At 44.1% G+C, this 21,094-nt stretch overlaps 1 protein-coding gene across 1 annotated transcript in view; it reads right to left on the reverse strand.

The window, feature by feature from the left end:
* Positions 1-17,846, reverse strand: part of LOC144769618 (putative methyltransferase DDB_G0268948) — a 302,277-nt gene extending 284,431 nt beyond the window's left edge. Inside the window, exon 1 of the mRNA XM_078653782.1 lies at positions 17,736-17,846. Coding sequence (XP_078509908.1) covers positions 17,736-17,846 — 111 coding nt within the window. The remainder of the gene's footprint in view (positions 1-17,735) is intronic.
* Positions 17,847-21,094: the final 3,248 nt, after the last annotated feature.

The raw sequence follows: 21,094 nt of genomic DNA on the forward strand, positions 1-21,094 counted from the left end.
TAAGTAATCAAACAATAAAGATACATTTGATTTGATACATTACATTAATCCCTGGTCAGAAAGTAGCAAAGAAGCGTTATATATTTCAGTCTCTGAGCCTTCTGGTACTTTCATGAATCTTACATTGTTCTTACGGCTCTAGTCTTGTATCTCTATGACCTTTCTTCGCATTTGCCCTACCTCTGCTATTGGGTCTCTTTCAAGTGTGACCATATGGTCATCTCAGGTCATCATCTTTCTTTTAGCTTTCTTTAGTAACGTTTCTAAAACATCCATGTCTAATCTTAATAATTTAAACTCACAAGTCATTATCTTTGTGTCTTCTTAGATTGAGTCCAATTTAGTTTTGATTTTAATACATTCATGCATCATTGTTTCTAATGTGATGTTTTATATGCCATCCTGCCACAGTTTCTGCATGCCACTACTTCTGTAACAAGAAGTTGGGGCATCATTCTGCCTATTGGCATTTGTGTTTGAGAGTAGGTGGATAGGGATAGAGAGGATGTCAGAGGTATCGCCGACACATATCCCATGGTCTACATTTGTATAGCAAACACTAAGGGCCGATGTAGGTAGCCCTTTATCGATCGGAATCGGCCGAAAATACCGATTTTCGGCCGTTTCCGATCGGTAAAGGGCTATCGAGATGTAGGGGCACATTTTCGGTAATTTTACCGAATCGTTATCATTTCCGAATCGGTAGTTACCCAATCGGTAATATTTACCGATTCGGTAATGATGACGATTCGGTAGAACTACCGAAAATGCAATGTAGGTAGCCAATGTTCCATCAGCACATCGACAAAAGAATCGGTATTTTACCATGGAATACAAATCCATGGTAAAAAAACGATTCCTGTGTACATGCACATCTGTGCATGTACACATGTGCCATGTGACAGACAGACGTGCCCTTAGGGCATGTCTGTGTGCCACATTGCACACATGCCCGTTTTGGGGGTGCTAGAGGGTGTCAAAGTGACACCCCCTGCACCCTTGTGAATTCTTTAATTACCGATTCGGTAAATACCGAATCGGTAATGCCTAATCATTCCTATGGGCTTCAAAGCCCATAGGAATGAATGGGCATTACCGATTCGGTATTTACCGAATCGGTAATTAAAGAATTGTTAAAGATTCGGTAACGAATCCAGATGTTGGGACCTACATCCCATTTACCGATTTTTGAATACCGATTCGGTAGGATTCGGTATTTCAAAATCTGTAAATGGGATTTACCTACATCGGGCCCTTAGTCTCCCTCTTCTTCAGGCTTGTTTAAAGTTTGTTATAGTAAAATGATTCCAAGAACATGTCAGCCCCAATGCTCACTGCCACCAGCCAGGATAATGGTGTGGGGGCAGTATAAGTCAGGGTCATATGTCCCCCGCAGACCTATGTCCTCCCCGTGTTGAGACACAGCACTCTAGAAAGGGCTGTCAGTGACAATATGGTGATGGGTCAGGTAGCATGAGTGTAACATACGGATGCACAGGTTTTAAATAGGTGTTCCCCACTAGGCCATGGTATTCATCTCCATCAGGTCAATATTTACCATTGGGTTCAGCCTGGTAGATCATGTTCTGTGTCTCCTCCCACTATATGGGTGCGTCATATGCCAAATGATGGGGTGATGGTGCTCCTTTTACTTGATATCAGGTTGCAGTCGTATGTGGACCCTTATGGCCCTTAAAACTTCATCTCACCTGAAAATAAAAAGCTGGTCCTTCTCTGATCAAGTCCACCGAGTTCCTTTCAGGCACTATGGAATGAAGCATTCAATCATAGGATGTAGTTACTTTAGCAATGTTTATACATTGAAAACCCTACCACATGGACTGCCCATGTATGAAAAACAACTGCCAGTCACTGGAGTGATGCACATTTGTTTTTCTGCACCCATACATGATGAAAGTCTATGGGTGATGGTCATTTCCCATTGTGGAACATCGTGGTGTACTCAAAGCGATGCACAGACCAAAATCCAAGTAAATCTGCCCGCAGGCCATGTGCCTTTCTTGTGTAGTGCAGCAACCATTGTGTCACTGCCCTTGCTGTTTATATTATGCACATTTGGCTTGTTTCCCTGCAAAATTTGGGATCAATTGCAATGTCCTTATTAAATAGTCAGGGTGAGCCAGGTAGATGGAATTATAATAGTTCAACTGTGATGATGTAAACACATTTAAGATTGTAACATACATGCAGCACGTGTTTCAAGAAGAGCAATACAAATAGAAATGTTTTCTTCACCATTTGAACTTTTAATTTTAGACTTTTTACCATTGGTGTCAGGAAGCGAGCTAGCTTTTGACTATCTCACCAGAACTTGAATGGAAGTGGGGTCAAGGGTTTCAATAACGTTTTGCCTACCACCTCTATTTTTCTGACCTACTATGTGCTGGCTTTAGGACTCTGTGTACCTATCCTGTTATAACCAGTGCTAAAGTGCTTAAGTTCTCTCCCCTAGAAACGGTAATATAAGCTCATCCCTAATTGCCATATTTAATTTACTTATAAGCCCCAAGTAAAGTGCAATACATGTGCTGAGGGCATGTAAATTAATTGCTGCTAGTGGGACTACAGCACTCTTTGTGCCACCGACTTAAGTAGCCCGATAACCATGGCTCGGCCTGCCATTACTGTGGGGTTGACACTGCCATGTCGACCTGGCAAGATAAACTTCTTGAGAGGCCTACACCTACTCTTTTTATACATACAAACCCAAGTTAGGCCCTGGGTAACCCACAGTGCAGGGTGCATTGTATCTAACAGGCAGGACAAGTAGATTTAAGTTTTACATGCCCTAGTAGTGAGAAACTTCTAAATTCATATATCACTGCTGCAAGACGTATCTCTCTAAAAGGATAACATTGGGATTGCCTTATTACATCTTTCAAGTTTAATCCCCAATTGTGAAGAGAAAGACTGTTTGATGTCTCTGAACTCACAATTTTAAGTCCCAACACATGGTGAAGTCGGATTTTTAGATTGCAGTTCAGAAAATGCCTTTTTTGAGAAAGTTGGCATTTTCTTACTTAACCATTTTGTGGATGCTACCTCCTCTCTAAATACACATCTGGGTTGGGTGACTGGTGGATTTTTGTATTTCCTCTAGACAGTAGGGTCTTAGGTGTCACTTGATGGGTCATCCACATCCTAATGGTTATCCTAGGCAGAATGGAATGTGATAGTTGGGCACAGCCTCACACTTACACCTGAATAAGCTGTGTCTTATTCCCATACAAAAGGCTGCATACCCTCAAGTAGTGAGTCTGGAGCCGGGGCAGGAAGCAAGGACTGCTCTGCAGTTCAAATACATTTCTTTGAAGTCTGCCCCACTTCGAAGGCATAACTGGATATACTTAATGGACCTTTAACACCACTACTTCAGTATACTTTTGGGCCTGTGAAGAATCTACTTGGAAAACAATTGCTGTGCTACTGATGGCCTGGACCCTGCTGGACTGCTGCCTTGCCGGACTCCGACCTTGCTGTGCTGCCTTCCTGCCAGGTGTTCCTCTGTCTGGGTAAGAAAAATTGACCCTGCATTACTGGAACTCAAAGTTACTGTAAGTACTTGCTGGCTTGCCTCCTGATTTGAAGTCTCAGGGACATTAAAGATGTCCATATTACCCACACCTGGACACTGCCATTTGTGATTCTGCCCTGCCAAATTGTGGAACTGCAATCCTGGACCCTTGGAATTGGGTATCAAATCTGCTTCTTAAGGCAACCCACTCATCCTCATTGGAACCAGCATTGTATGGAGCCGACCAGGCACATTGTCTCCAAAATAGTGCTCTGTCCTCTCAAGCAACAAATCCCCTGCTACAGGAATGAGCAGAACTTAAGCATTGCATTTGGGACCTGTGGATCTCCCTCAGAACCAACTCATCACCGACTTAGCATGGAGAAAACTGACATATCTCCTTCTGATGTGGGATCGGAACTGATGAAGAACTTCGGCTGCATCTCTCATCTTCCTCGACATCAACGACAAAACCAGGATAAAGGTACTTTTGTTCATAGGGCCTAAGTGGGTCCCTGCATCTGCCTGAACGTTTGACTTATGCCAAGTCCAGCGCAACCAGACATCTCAAATATGCGCTTATTTCTTCTAAGCACTTTTTTACTGTTTATTCTTTAACCCCTTCCACAAAGTGTCATTTCGGGAGAATTAACGCGTGGGCAGAATTCGGATGGCCCCCGGCCGTCCTACGCACACGCCTACCGTGACGCATGACGGCCCCCGGTTAAAAATTCACGTCTCAAGTCCTACTTATTGGATGTTTGGAGTTTATATCTTTAAGTCCTATTTTTCTAACTTGGTGTAGAGACATTTTGTGGTGTTTTCACTGTGTTACTATTTGAAGTGTTGCACAAATACTTTACACATTACTCCTTAAATTAAGCCTGACTGCTCTGTTCCAAGCAAGCACAGGATACTTTAGGGTGTGTTTGTGACTTACTCTGACTAGGATTGTGGTTCCTGCTTGGACAGGGTGAATACTTCTGCCAACAAAAATCCTAGGGCCTCATTTATGAAAAGTGACGCATCGCTGAAGTGTGTGAAAACAGCGATGCGTCACTTTTCATTGCACACTCCTTGCGTCATGATTGATGCGTCATATTTATAATATGAAGCATCATGGCGCAAGGAGTTACAGATACGTCAGTATTTCTGATGTATCTGTAAGCGCAAAAGTGACGCATTGCTGGAGTGTGTCACAAAAGTGACGCAACTCCAGCAATGCGTCCTTTCACATGGGGAAAGCCCCATGTGAAAGGGCTTGCGTCAGTCTTACGCCTGCTGTGAGGCAGGCGCAAGATTTTGACGCAACAGCGTCTTAAAAGTGATGCAGTGAAATCTCATAGATTTCACTGCGTCACTATTACGAGGCTTTTTGCGGGGGACCGCCCCCCTCTGCATACATTATACCTGACGCAGGTATAATGTAGTGCAGGGGTTTACAAAGTGACGCATCTGCTTAGATGCGTCACTTTGTAAATAGTGCGCAACAGGAGGCATGTTTTACGCCACCGATGCGTCCCAAAAAGGGACGCATCGGAAGCGCAAAACTGACGCAAGGACTCATAAATGAGGCCCCTAATTTCTAATTCCAAGAATCTCTGTTTTTCACCTATTCAGGTTAATGGTTCAAATTTGTTGAACTCTGGACTTCACTCAGTTTTACTGTAGTATTTAAATGACGGTCCTTAAACCTGGCTGTTATATGAGCATCATATAAATAAAATCAACCGGCTAGAGAGATTAGGTATATGTTATACAATAGTAGAGACAGAATGAAACCCTGCAATAATCTACAAGTGTTGTATCTCACTGAAGACTTGTGCAACCTTAATTGAACTTGAAACATCCTGTGTGACAGAAAATCTTAGAACAATGTAACACTGTGTTCTGAATTCGAATGTTCTTCCTACTGTTTCCGTTTTGGCAGCAGTAATGTTTTCAGGGGCTAGAGCCATATATGTCTATACTGTTGTGTACCTTAAAAAGCCTGGGCATTTGGCTAGACCTCACTTTCAAAACCCAAGCAAGGAAAACCGCGGCTGTCTGCTACGGTCTGCTCTGAACTACGCGTAAAATAATAACCCTCCTACCTTGACAATGTAGAAAGCTCCTAATTCAGGCGCTCATCCTTTCCAGAATGGACTACGGTAATGCCCTATATTTGGGCGCCCCTAAATCAGTTACGGCTAAGCTTCAGTAGTACAGAATGCGGCAGCAAGACTCCTTACAAGCACCAAACACCGGTGCTCGGCTAAGCCTGACTTAATGTTATGTTATGTTATGTTATTTTAATTTGGTCTTTTATAGCGCGCGGCTACTCCATTGGAGTGTCCCGGCGCTTTTATTTGGCAGCTCATAAAAGAAAAACACAACACAATAAAATAAACAGGACTCAACAAGCAGAGAGAGAGGGCACACTAGAGGACACTAGAGGGCAAAAAGCCAAGTTTTAAGGCCCTTCCTAAATGTCAGCAAATTAGAGGTGCTGCGTAATGTCAAAGGCAGAGCGTTCCAAAGCTGTGGTGCCAACAACCTAAAAGAGCGACCCCCAATGCGGGCCTTTTTTACTCGAGGGACCACCGCAAGGAACAATGATTCGGATCGCAAAGATCGGGCCGGGCGGTAAAAGGCGAGCCTCCGTTGGAGATATTTTGCTCCCGAAGCGTGGAAAGCCTTGTGGGCCAAGGTCAAGGCCTTAAAAACTATCCGCTTCCGGATGGGCAGCCAGTGAAGCGACTGCAAAAGGCCGGAGGCTCTGGCTCGCCTATGCAGGCCGAAAATGGCCCAATGCGGCCGCGTTCTGGACCACCTGCAGCCGTTGTAGGAGATACTCCGGTAGGCCCAGATATAGGACGTTGGCGTAGTCTAATCTTGAGCCGATTAAGGCCTGCACCGTGGTCTTCCTATGCTCTTCTGAGAGCAAAGGAAGAAACTTCCGGAGCATCTTGAGGAGGCCGAAGCATGTTCCTGTGAGACCAAGGATCTGAGATCTCAACGTCAGACCATTGTCGATCTTGATCCCCAGATTCTTAGCCAGCTGGGACGAACGCGCTGGAGGAAACATGTTGGCAGGCCACCATCCCTGCCAGTCTGGGTCAGATGTACAGCCGAAAAAGAGTACCTCAGACTTATCTGAGTTGCATTTGAGGCTGTTAAGCTGGAACCATTTAAAAACAGCCCCAAGGCACTCACGGATACTCTCTCCATCAAAATCTTCTCCTTTCCCGCACGTGGAGAGGAGCTGGGTATCGTCGGCATAGGATGCGATCTGGGCCCCAAGAGACTCCGCCAGTGCCGCCAGAGGGGTCATAAAGATGTTGAAGAGAGTCGGACTCAAAACAGAGCCCTGCGGGACTCCGACTCCCAAAGGCGGCATCACGGCAGAGCTGGGGGAGGCCCAGACCATTTGTCGACGGCCAGCCAAAAAAGATCTAAACCAGCTGAGCACCGTCCCCCTCAGACCGATCTCCTGAAGTCTGGCGAGGAGACCCTCGTGGGGGACGGTGTCAAAGGCCGCCGACAGATCAAGCATTACGAGCATAGCCTTGCCTCCCGAATCCAGTACCTCCTTAATGGCTTCAGACACCTCCAAAAGCGCCGTCTCCGTGCTTAGATTGGGGCGGAAGCCAGATTGAGTGGGATGAAGCAGGTCGTGAGTTTCCAAAAAATCGGAAAGCACGATATGTACGTGCTTCTCCAAGATTTTGGCCAGTGCGGGGAGGAGAGAGATAGGCCTGTAATTGGCCAAAGCCTCAGGATCTAGGCCAGGCTTCTTAAGGAGGGGAATAACCATCGCCTGCTTCCAGGCCTGCGGGACCGCCCCCTGGCTCAAGGAGAGATTCAAAAGTGGGTTTGCCAACGGATTCACAACTGCCGCCATCTTCGCCAGGAATTTGGCCGGACATGGGTCCAGAGGCGACCCCGATTTCAGGTTGGCCAGAATTTCCAATGATGAAGAAGCTGAAATAGGCGGAAAGTCTGCCAAGACAGAATCAGGGGGGCCGATGGAACTGACCCGTCCCCGAGGCTGGGGCGTACTTCGGCCATCCTTGAGGGAAAGGAATCCTGAATTCATTTTATCTTGGTTGTAAAAAAATTGGCAAGGGCAGAAACCCACGACTCAGTAGGGGCGGCCTGGGTCGAAATAGAACGCGGGCCGTAAATTCCCTAACAATGGTGAAAATCTCCTTCCACGAATTAGAGGCAGCCTCTATCCCCCTAGCGAAATAGCCTTTTTTTTCAAGGAGGATATCACGATGGTATACTTTAACCATGGACCTGTAGGCAAGCCTGGCCGCGGAGTCATACTGTGAGCACCACATCCTCTCGGCCACCTTGCACTGCCGTCGAGAAGCCGACAGTGCTTCAGTAAATCAAGGGGCAGAGACCCGTTTAGATGTTAACCGGGGGGCCATCACCGGGGCTAGATCATTCAGCCTGTCCGTCAGCCACGCCTGTAGAGACTCTAAATCCCTTAAGATCACTCCATTGGCTCCCGATACAGGAGAGAATTCATTTTAAAGCCCTTTGCAACACACATAAAATCTTTCAGGGCAAGGGTCCCCCATCTTAAAAAACTGGTCAAACCATATAAAGCCAATAGAAAGTTACTCTCTGACGATCTCTACCTTGCAGACCCCCCAAGAATTAAGAAGGGACGGACAGGAGGCCACCTCTTTTCCTACAACGCCTCCAGGCTCTGGAACTCCCTCCCTCTCACCTTCCTCAGGGAAACCAACCTCTTGACATTCCGTAAACATCTGAAAACCTGGCTGTTCTTGTAAATCCATCTGCCCTTTAGTCAATCAATCAATCAATCAATTAATCAATCATGACACTTGTATAGCGCTCTACTCACCCGGAAGGGTCTCAAGGCGCTTGGGGAGGGGGTGTACTACTGCTCGACAGCCAGGTCTTCAGTTGCTTCCTGAAGGAGAGGTGGTCCTGGGTCTGCCCGAGGTGGATGGGGAGGGAGTTCCATGTCTTGGCCGCCAGGTAGGAGAAGGATCTGCCTCCGGCGGCGGCTCTTCGGATGCGTGGTATGGCGGCGAGGGCGAGACTAGCAGACCGTAGCTGGCGGGTGGGTGTGTGGAAGGTCAGACGGTCGTTGAGGTACTTGGGGCCCAGGTCGTGGAGAGACTTGTGTGGGTGGGTGAGGAGCCTGAACGTGATCCTCTTGTTGACGGGGAGCCAGTGCAGGTTCCTCAGGTGGCCGGAGATGTGGTTGCGTCGGGGGATGTCCAGGATGAGTCGGGCGGAGGCGTTCTGGATGCGTTGGAGTCTTTTCTGTAGCTTGGCTGTGGTTCCGGCGTAGAGGGTGTTTCCGTAGTCCAGTCGGCTGGTGACGAGGGCCTGGGTGGCTTTCGGTCGGGATCCATCGGAAGATCTTGCGGAGCATGCGGAGGGTGTGAAAGCATGAAGAGGAGACGGCGTTGACCTGTCAGGTCATCGAGAGGGAGCAGTCTAGGATGAATCCCAGGTTACGTGCGTGGTCTGTAGGCTTGGGGGCGGTGCCCAGGGCTGGGGGCCACCAGGAGTCGTCCCAGGCGGAGGGTGATGGTCCCAGGATGAGGGAGTTCAGTTTCAGGCGGCTGTTCTTCATCCACTCGGCGACGTCTTTCATCCCTTCGTGGAGGCTGGTTCTGGCGGTGTCGGGGTCTCTGGTGAGGGAGAGGATCAGCTGGGTGTCGTCGGCGTAGGAGATGATATTGAGGTTGTGTTGGCGTGCGATGGTGGCGAGAGGTCTCATGTAGACGTTGAAGAGGGTGGGGCTGAGTGATGATCCTTGCGGGACGCCGCAGATGACTTCAGTGGCCTCGCATCGAAACGGGAGGAGGCGGACTCTCTGTGTTCTTTCGACAAGGAACGAGATGATCCACTTCAGTGCCTTCTCTTGGATGCCGGAGTTGCTGAGGCGTTGGACTAGGGTTCGGTGGCAGACAGTGTTGAACGCTGCGGAGAGGTCCAGGAGGATGAGTGCCGCTGTTTCCCCGTTGTCGAGCAGGGCTCGGATGTCGTCGGTGGCTGCGATGAGGGCGGTCTCGGTGCTGTGGTTGGCTCTGAAACCGGACTGCGAGGCGTCGAGGGATCCATTCGCCTCTCCGGGAAGGTGGCGGTGTTGAAGGAGGTGTTGATGACGTCTCGGAGTTGGGGTGCGATGGTGGAGTCGGCCTTGTTGAAGACGTGGTGGGGGCAGGGGTCAGTCGGGGATCCGGAGTGGATGGTGTTCATCACGCGGGCTGTGTCTTCGGTGGTCACCGGGGTCCAGGTGCGGAGGGTGGCGGTGGGGTGCGTTGGTTCGACGGTTGGGTGCGTGTGTGGTGCGCCGAAGCTGTTGTGGATGTCGGCAATCCCAGGATGAGGATGATGAGATGACGTCAACATTCGAACTGGGTCCCACAGTTCAAAAGTCAGTAGAACTGTCCATTTTGCCACATCTTTTCCTCGCAATGAAGAATGTCATTTGTCATGATGATGAGCACGGAGTGTAAAGCAAAGCCACATCTCTGACGGATTCATTTATAATGTGTGGTTAGTTTCCATGCATGAAAAAAAAAAACACATTCTGTCTGCTTAAATATGTTTTTGAAACCTGACGTTGGCTTTCTTATGAACGTGGTAATATCGAAGCCTGGAATCAAGGTGATTGAGGAGTGTGGTGGTTAGGAAACAATGGACAGCATGGGAAAAACAGACAACGAACAAGAGTGAAATGTAGCAGTAAGAGTGAGAGAAAAGGCAGGGGTGAAGAGAGGAACGCATTAAAAAATGAAGCTGAGCTGCAATAAATACCATGCAGTCGCTAAACACGTTTGTGCACGAAGGTAAATGTAGTGCCATAAAAGGAGGAAACGTTCAAAGGAAGCAGCACAAATCGCACACAGCCGCCAAAAAAGCTTGCTCACCAAAGAAAAAAAAATGGTAGAAAAAAGCAGATGAAAAGGAGTACTTAGGCTAACTTCCACGAATAAAAAAAACACACAGAGAATACCAGGAAATCGCATGCTACCACCAAGAGAAACTGAGAAAAACAAAGTGGCAAGCACACAAATAATGAAAAATAAGAGTAGGTTTTGAGCCCTTTTTTAGATATATTGATCACAAGACTTTTCACAAGCTCTGTGCATGCGAAACCTAAAAAGTGTAAGGGTAACCCTACACGTGGAACTTTATCACAAGTGAAAGTATCCTTTGTGTCTAGCCCTCCAGATATGTAAACTATATATTTTTGTTGATGAGATTTTTGCCATATTCTTGTATGACTTATATTTTTGTTGCTGACATTTTGCCATCCAAGCCTGTTGTTTCTGTTGCAAGTCCCAGAGTGTTTGCCAGTGTGTATTTAGATGCTGGGCTGATTGCAGAATTAATTTTCCAAGCTTTGTTGACTAAAATCACGGAAATCTATTTCTATGTCAGCGTACAATCTGGAGGAAGGTGTTACATAGTGCCTCTGATGTTTCAATTGACTTCCTGATGAGTACCTCCAAGCTCATGTTGATGTCCAGGATTAACTCCAGATAAACAAAAATACTATTTTTAGCTTTGAAACTCTATCAAGTTGTATTTTTTTCCTGGCGACCATTCTGTTTGTCCTCTGAATTTTTTCTTCAGGCCATATGTTATTCAGTACTGTCCATGGTTGTTAACTGTGTTTGTGGACCTTTTGGGGTGTCAGTGATATAGATGGAGTCATAATTGTATTGTAATGTTAATCACATCTAGGGAGGCTTGCAGTACCTCTTTCTCGATTGACTATGAAAATGTTTTTGGAACAAGCAATCATCTTATGTTACTCCACGAGCTGTCTGCTGATTTGCCTTCTCAGCTGGTTGTCTGACTTTGAGCAGATTGTCTTGGCTCATGCTTCAAGGTCTGTCGGGCATATTTACTAGGACGGCGATAAATAAACGCAAAACGTGCTTAGCGCTTGTTTATTTATCGCCGTCTATCGCCGGAATGTATCTCCCTGGTAACCCTTTATTAACAACGTGTTGCTCCAGGGAGATAATATTCCAGGGAAATGGGCCAACTTCACTGAAAAACCAGCGATGTTGCACCCAAAACGGAGATAGCCTTGGTGATACGACCCTGTGGTCGTATCACCATAATCCACCTCCCATGTTAGCTTAGCCTTAGTCAAGAATTTAACAGACGCTAAATTCCTGCGTTAAGGCATAGTTAACAGGACTAAAATAATCGCTACCCTTCGTTGATGATATCACGAAGCAGGGTAGCGATATGTTCCCATGCTATTTTGTTAGGCACGCCTCCTTTGTATCTCATTAGAGATGCAAAGCGAGGCGTGAACAAAACGGAAGCTGAATCAAGGAAACACGCGCTAGTATGCCCTTGCAAATAATGCAATATGATTATCGCCGCTTTTTGCCTGAAAACTGATGCCAAAGCGGCAATAATTATATCTTCAGCCCTTGTTGATATGCCCCTTTGTTTTTGATTCAGCATGTTCATTAATGACAGTCTGCTATATTGCTTAACGTTTAGTGTCTTTGTTGGTGGGATTTTGTTTTGGTTTGTTTCCTGGCTATCCCTTTGTCCTCTTGGTTAATGTTGGTTAGGCTTGTAAAAATATTTGAGTCGTGCATTGTCTAATGCATGTGATATCCTTGTTGGTTAATACAACAATTTCTGACCTTAGTTTTTTTACTTCTGTACTTAGTTTAAGTAAAAGTATTAGTAGCTCTAAGCAGCTGCAGAAGGGTTTTCGTACAGACTGTTAATGAAGAGTAATTGGGTTTCTTGTCTCCGCGTTCTTGTTTGAGATAGTGGTTCCAAGCTGAAAACCTCATTTTCTTGGGACCTTTATATTTTGTGTGACTGGGAAGGGTGTGTTTGTTTGCCTAATTCTGGTATGTTGTTCACCAGCAGCATGGTTATAATTTTATCAATCATGTAAAATATATCTTCCAGTTTCTTTGCATGGTGTGCCATTAATATCTCTTTGTTTTGCTTTCAGTTGGAATCTTCTAGGCGCATTGTTGTAGATTGTGTACTGATTCCTAACTTCCGTTTTCGTACCATACTCAAAGTGATGACTCTTTTTATTGCTTCTCTTAGTTCATGATAGCGTGTGGTGCTTTTTACTCTTTGATTATTCAATATGTATTCTGACAATCACTTGCTAATTCATCAATGTTAAGAATAAAGCATTTTTCTCAGATTGGTAGGCTAGCACCACTAAAATACTTGACTTGGTAAAATCCCTTTTCCTAACTGTTAGCACTCTCTATGATTGTTTCTCTTTCTTGAGTGTGGGTATGAAGCTGCATTTCCATATGATAGTGTTATTTAGATGCTTAATTTCCTTTGGCCCTCGGATCTCCAATAATGTGTCTGATTTTGGGATTTCTATTGTAGGAAACTGGACGACTAAGTGGGTTGGTGCCCACCTCAAGGAATAATCACAACTCTAGTCAGAGTAAACCCTTAAAATCACTAAGGTGCACATGCATCAAAGAAGTCAATAGTGATTCTTTAATTGCGATTTTTAAGGAATCGCAATTAAAGAATTACTATTGCCTATCCATGTAGGAATCGCAAATAAAATTGTGATTCCTACAAATTCGTTAATTGTGGCTCGCAAATAGCGAGTTGCAATTTGGGAATCGCTTCCCATTCATTCCTATGGGCCTAAAGCCTCATAGGAATGAATGTGATCGGCATGCGCAATTTTTGAGTACCAAATAGGTACTCGCAAATTGAGCATGCAATTTCAAGGGTATAAGGGTGCCAAAAGGACACCCTGTTGCACCCCTGAAATTGTAATGTGAACACATGTTGTGCACACACATGCCCCAAGGGCATGCGTGTGTGTAACCAGGAACTTTGAAAAATGCACTTTAATGTGTTTTTCAAAGTTTTTGCAAATTACCGTCAAGTTTCATTTGACGGAAATGTGGTCCCCTGAAAGCGAAATTGCTATTTTCAATGGCATCATGCATTGCGTTTGAGACATCGCAATTTGCAATTCCTTAAATGCAATAGAAATTTAAGTAATCGTACATTTTGCGATTCATTAAATTGCGATTTATGCATTTGTGAAGATGCATCCCAAATGCAAAAATACAGGTCAGAAAGGGGCAGATTCTGAAAATCTGCCCTTTTATGACCGTTTTTTCTTTTGATGCAAGTGGCCCTAAATTCTCCTTTGCTCAATGCACTGATAGCTGTGGCACAGGGCAGACATTCTTAACTTAGGGCAATGACTAAAGTATTAATGCAGTTCATAAACAGTAGTAAAGTTAAAACACCAAGAAATAACAATCCAAAACTTACCAATTAAGTAAAATTAAATAAGTAAAATTCACCAAAACAACAACAATCCAATAAGGGGATCCAAAAATTTGATTTTTTAAGGTTTTAATTAGAAATAGTGCCAAAAAGCACTAAGAGCCAATCACTAGCATAACGTAAATTGATGGGGCCTCCCTTCAAGGTACATGGAGGGGCCCCCTCCGGGCTCCATCAGGAGCTCTCTGGCCAGACTGCAATGCTGAGGGGACCCCCTGGAGCTTGTGGCCCCCCGCACCATGGGGGCTGAGGGGGCCTGTGTTACGCCCCTGTTGCCAATGATGGTCTATGATCACAGTAGACCAGGACCTATGGCTGACTGCAGTGGATCACAGGTTAAGTTCACCCACCAGATTCATTCAAGTCAAAGATTATTTTCCTTCCGTTATCTTATCAGGTTTTCTTGATCAGCTCTTATGGGCCACGTCTATGGCTCCCGGGGCCTCAGAGGCAGCATTTTGTGACCCTGACTCTCTCCAGCAAAGGCCACCAGAAAAGTGCAGTCCAGGTCCAGTTGCAACTCCAGGCTGTCCAGGGAAAAAGGTTCTTACAGCTTGTTGTGTCTTTACAGCCAAATGATCCATTGAGTCCACTTCTCTGTCCTATGTACAAAGGGGAATATGTCCCTTACTGCAGAACTGCTCATAGGTCACCAACAACAGATTTAGTTGTCCTATGTTTTTCCTTGGATCCTGAAAGTATTCTGTTCAGGCGACTTCCCACATTTTCAGGAATTTCCATTTGCCTTACTAAATTTTCCGAAATGCCATGTATCAGGGCACTTTCAATAAGTCTTCGGCCACATTAAACCTTGGCTCTGGGTGTTATAGGTGTGTAGAGGAGTGCACTATGGTGTCCTCCATACTAGTGTTCTCCCACATCTAATATAAAATACAGTTTGACACAGGCACACACAGAGAAACACGTTTTCAGGAGAAAAGCAGGGGCTTTGAGCAAATGTACAGGGGATACAACAGAATGATCCTGCCACTATCTTCTCTCCAGTTCACGCCTGCCAAAGTTAAACAAGTTGCTGATCAGAACTTTCAGGCTCTATTTAGCACTGGCTTTTCTATAGTGCTCAGATGAGTCATCTCTGACATTCAGATCAGCCTATTGTGCACCACTGGAGGGATTTCACACCTCTTTCTGTGCTGAGCACAGGCTGGGATTTGCTGTAAAGTAACTGCAAATTAGCCTACACGAACTTCAGGCAGGAAAGTGGAAACTTTAAACAAAAAATGTTTTTCATTCATATTTATTAAAAGGCTAACCTAACCATTAATTTTAAATATCTATTAAAACAGTTGTTTGATTATTGTTCTAGCGGGTCTCTTTCCTGAGTCATCAATACTAATATTCTGCACTCTGGCTTCCTACACTGATCAGTTAGGCTTGCCACATTGAAAATAGCTTGTTAGGCCTTGCCACTATAGGGACATGGTAATAGTAATTTTGTAACACACAAAAGTTGATGGGAGGAAAGCTTGCAAATTGTCTAGTCATTGTCAATCACTCAGGGTAGCATCTCATCCCATCCTTCTTTTGCTCACCATGCCACCTCAGTTTGAACTCAGCCATATGCTTTGACCCTGCTCCTCATGGGAATCATGAAGCCTGAACTTCCAAGACAGAGCACAAGCACTCTAGGACTGGTTTCACCCTGACAAGGGTTCATCAGCCAGGTATAGATTGATTCCAGTGGCACAGTGTGCCATGTTTGGGTATGCCTTTGTCACGTAGGGTGGACAACAAACACCCAAAAGAAATGTTTGTAATTTGTCTAACCACTGCAATCGCTCGGGGTAGCATCCCAACACATTGTTCTTTTGCTCACCATGCCACCTCAGTGTGGACCTAGACATTTGCAAAACAGCTGTTAGGCTGCTCCTTTGAGGAACACTCCAGCCTGAACTGCTACTACCACAAGACTTTAGGGAAATTGCCTTAAAATATTTTCAATTTCAGAGCATGTGAGCATGTAGTATATGTGACTGCAAACGGCTCTTTGAAATGTAAAAAACTTACTTCTGTGGCAAGTTACAAACTGCAAAGAGAAGAGGGAGTGAAAAGTGTAGCACTTCTTATTGTGCAATTGAAATCCTATGCCGCAATAGTTATGTTATGTTATGTTATGTTATTTTATTTTTATATAGCGCGCAGATGCCGCAGCCAAGTGGCGTCCCGGCGCTTTAGGAGATGGTAGAACACAACACAGCAAAAATGACCAGGTAGGAATGGGACTAGACTGTAGAAAATAGGAAGGTTTTTAATGCCTTCCTAAAAGGAAGCAGATCAGGGATGGAGCGGAGAGGAGCAGGCAAAGAGTTCCAGAGAGCTGCCGCCAACACTGAAAAAGAACGTCAACCCATTCTAGCTCTTTTAAAGCGTGGCACAATGGCAAGATTTAACCCTGAGGATCGAAGGGCTCTGGAAGGGACATAATGAAGGATTGTCTGCGAAAGGATAGGGGGGGAGGCTGACTTAAGAATTTTAAAAGCTAAACAAAGAGCTTTAAATTTAATTCTTTGCCCAACAGGCAACCAATGAAGATCTTGAATAGTTCGACGGGCAGAGACAAACTTCGGAAGGCCGACCAGCATCCTGGCCGCCACATTTTGCACCCTCTGAAGGCGAGCTAGTTCTGCCTGATTTACACCCAAGAGCAGAGAGCTGGCATAGTCCAATCTGGTAAGAACCAGAGCTTGGACAATGATCTGTCTGGTTTGTGAGAATTGTGATTGAAATCCACTGATCAGGTGCTGACTACCATGTTGGAATGGAAACTGATTTGAAATGGTTGAGCTGTCCCTGTGGGGGAGGTTTCCTTTTGAGAATCATGTGAGGCAGACTCAAAGGACCAGCAGCCCTAGTGACCATTGCATGCTTCCCGCACCCAATGCTGATGCAATTCATTTGAAGTGAGCATTGTTCTTTAAAAATAGCCCTTTTTGCAAGATTATTTTAAAATCATGTTCACTTGGAATAAGTGTACATGCATGGATGGAGATCTATCTCAGGCACTTGCAGCATGATGTAGAAGGCTTTCTGTCTAATTATTCTTCATTTGGCGCTATGTTTTGGTAATCCTGGTAAATCACCAGTTTGTGATGTGAGTAAATAGTACACTCATTACATCGCAAAATGAAGTCCATATCACAAACCAGTCAGCATGAAATTTGCACATGTTAGTTTGCAACCTTGCATCTGTACTTCAGTCTTTTGCTTTTACAATCTTATTTCAAATGTTGTACTCTTGAAAATACAAGATACAATAAATGTCAGATCTGATTAGCATTTACCATTTGGTTTAAATGTGCTGCTCATCAGGATGAGGCAGATTGATTATCCATCTGCAATTTTTCTGATGAAGAAAACATGGTGTACTTACAAAAATTAGGCCTTTTTATTTATAGATGTAGTTTATTTCGTTCATTTTTTTCCTTTCTGCAATCCTTGCCATCTAGATTTGTTTGAAGCTTGCATTCATTTGTAGCAAGAATTCCAACATCTTGGAGGAGCTAAAGATATTTTCTGAATTGAAATCTTTCACTTTTCACTTTTTAAGAAGGTTATTTGTTGATATGATACATAAAAGATATTTGTATACTAAGTTTAACCAAACATTGATAACATTTAACTTGTTTAAAAAAATGTAAAACATTAAAAAAATTCCTGCTAAGTTTCTAAAATTCTCAAATAACCTTTTTAATCTAGAAGTTACACCTACATTATCCAAAACAATGTTATCAATTCAACATACACAGTTATGGAACCTTTAACCATCTCCATTCAGTGAAAGTTGCAGTTTTAGTACATTTTTATAAATGTGATTGCCAATGCACTCACACTTACCATTTCAAGACTGCTGTTAACTTCCTCTTACCTTCTTTTCTAGGTAGGAGAAGATAATACTGCGCATCTCTTCTGGCTCCCGGATCATGTATTTCTGATAAATTGAAGAATGTTCCTTCCTTTCAAAATACCGAAAAGGCATCTGGAGATCCAAAAACACAAGAAGCACAACAAAAAAAATCATAAGGAATTTCCTAAGTATTATATCGAACAATAGTGAAATTAACAATTAGGTTTCCATCTATTAAAAAGGATTCATATACATTTAGAAGTAAAATCATCAATGCTGCAAGATGTTCAAGAATGTGAAAAATACCCTGGGTGCAATATCAGTAGTGCTACAGAAAAACATTTGGTGTTTTGGGTGAAAAATCACCATTTGGTGCCAAATCTATTGGCCATTTCAGTTTATACACACATTCCAATTTGTGTTCCAAAATTTTACTAGGTTCATATTCAATGGACTGTGGCAGCACATTTAGGCACAAAACACACTTAGGAGAATAAAATTAAATGTTTATGCACAGACAGTGCTAGATTCTGTTAGATCTGGCATCCTTAGCATGGTTTCCACTCACTTTTTGCCCTCTGAACTGCCATATGGCTAACTTCATTTTTGCTGGCTTTAAGATTCTCAGCTCTTTACCACCCTGACCAGTGCTAAATGTATGTGCTCTTTACCTAAAACATGGAAACATTTAGCTTATCTTCAATTGGCTGATTTACTTTACTTAAAAGACCCTAGTAGAGTGCACTTTATGAGCCCAGGGCCTGCGAATTAAATGCTACTAGTGGGCCTGCAGCACGTATTGTGCAACCCACATTAGTTGGCCTTGAAACATGTCTCTGGCCTTCCATTGCAGAGACTGTGTGTGCAGTTTTAGACTGTCAAGTCGACCTGGCAAGGTAACCCTCTTGCCAGGCCCAAACATTTTAATAATATAAGCCACATCTAAGGTAGGCTCTAGATAACCCTAAGGACAGGGTGCAGTGTATTTAAGTTTTACAAGTTCGGGTAGTGAATAACTATTAAATAAAATTTTCACTATTGCAATGCCTATCTCTTCCATAGGTTAACTCTGGGATTACATTATTACATTCTATAAGTGTCTTTGGACTCATAATTTAGAATCACAACTCATGGTAAACTCTGATTTTAAGTTTGAACAATGCTAACGGTAATTATACCCTCCCAAGTGGTGCCATCCCACCTGCTCCTCTTTAGAGTGAAGACTTCTTAGGCTTATTTTCAGGCTTTGATGCTCTTCGTGCACACTGTGGCATTTTTAGGAGACCAATAACAAGTTTTTGTGGTGTTGATTATGTAGGTTATCTTGGAGGTCTCTGGAGCTCTTATGGATTATTCTAAAATATTCACCAACCATCTACTCTAGAACACATTGTCCAGCCTCCAATAAGTTCATTTTTTCTGAGGGGATAGTGACAAATAAAGTGATATGCCTTTGTTCTCACCATGGCACACCTTAAAACTGGTGCCACAGGCACAAACATACACAGTGAGCCCTGTTATATATAATGTACACAAATTCACAGGTGCCCTGGGAGATGTCACGCTGGTTCATGGGTCCCCTTTCTCCTTTTCCATAGAGATGCCATCAAGGGTCACAATAAGTGTGTGCCAACCTTTTGTGGTGTACCCTCAGTGCTTCAACTCATTGTGGGGCACAGTCAATGCACCTCCTGATTTCCTAAATATCTCTGCACATATGTCCATAAGAAGGCATGGGGAAAGAGGCAGCGTTTCCCTCATGCAAAGGCAAATAAAGGAATACCCTCTAACAATGATGCATGTGTAGTATGTACCCTGACACTTAAATTACTACAGAAGGGACCACATAAGTGTCTGCAGTGCCCTGGGTTACAGAGAATAAACACTCCATTTGCACCCCTGGATCACTTTCTGTAAAAACTTCCTCTAAAAACTAGAGTTCCCGATAATCATATACGAGTAGGGTGGGAGAAATGCCACACATGAGAGCTTAGGAGTTCCAGTTTTCCAGTGAGAGTGTACTGTTTGTTAAATGAGAAAGACTGAAGAAGGAACTTTGTATTGTCTTTAGAGGGGTTCTTGCAGTCAGTCTGCTGGCTATTAGTGTCCAGGTGGCTACTTCTTGTCTAAATGAATCCTCTACACAGAGACTCTCCGAAAGGGAGCATATGCTTTTGACCGAACACACTCTCTAACTCGTTGCTGATGCAATTGTGTTCTTATTTCTCTGTTGGGGTGTTTGTTGGTGTTGCTCTACAGCCTTCGACTGAGAATCTGTTGCTCTCTATCTGCATCCTGGATAACTGTGTTATGCAAAGTTAGAATGGAAAATGATGAAAAGCCCTTTGCTTCATGTTCAGCACAAATCAGCATTTACTTTATATTTGTGGAACTCAGTGTTAGTTAAATAAATCACCATCATCAGACCACAGTCTAGCCAAAGTATTAAAGTTCTTTCCACTCTCTATTTTACAACGCCCTGCATATGAAATATGATTAAGCATTTAGAATGTGACTAAAACTACCAGTAAAATATACATTTTAAAGCAACTTGGAGGGGGAATCAACTCGAGGAAATCAATAAATGATGGGATAAGTAATATTGAATAAATGAATAAATAAAAACACTAACTTTGCACAAAGTAAGTCATTTTATGTATTTATTTATTATTACTTATCCCGTCATCTGTTGACTTCCACAACCCCCCACACCACCCTGCCTCACCACCCCACCCCACCCCTCCCCACTGTCCCATGAACGCACTGCCCGCCGCTCTTACCTGTGCGAGCCTCTACTGTATCATGACTCAACCACACCCATTATCAGATGCCCTGGTCTACCTAATTGAAATGAAATGAAATGAAAATTAAACTTATATAGCGCGTAACTACCCTGAGGCCTCGCAGCGCTTTAACTAGAACCATTAAGGCGGCAGGGCAGGGAGCTAAGCTCTTGCAAACAAATGCATTTTTAATAGCTTTCTAAAAGCTGTCAGGTTGTTATTTTCTCTCAAGACCAACGAGAGAGCGTTCCACAATCTTGTAGCATTGTGCGAAAAAGAGCGACCACCTCAGCGGGATTTTTTTACTTTTGTGGTGGTGGCCAGATGTAGCACACTGGAGCAGAGAGCTCTAGAAGGAAAGTATGGAGTGACCAAAGGGAGCATGATGGATGGACCTGACTTACGAAGAGCCTTCTGAACCAGGCACATAGATTTAAATTGTATCCTGGACGCTACCGGGAGCCAATGCAACTTCTTCAGGGCAGGTTTGGCCGACTGCCAGCGAGGAATCTGAAAAAGTAGTCTGGACGCACAATTTTGAGTAACCTGGAGTTTGGTAATTGTAGCAAGGGGGGCTCCAAGGTAAAGTGCATTGCC

The sequence above is a fragment of the Lissotriton helveticus genome, chromosome 7, assembly GCF_964261635.1.
Source record: "Lissotriton helveticus chromosome 7, aLisHel1.1, whole genome shotgun sequence".
NCBI classification, from domain to species: Eukaryota; Metazoa; Chordata; class Amphibia; order Caudata; family Salamandridae; genus Lissotriton; species Lissotriton helveticus.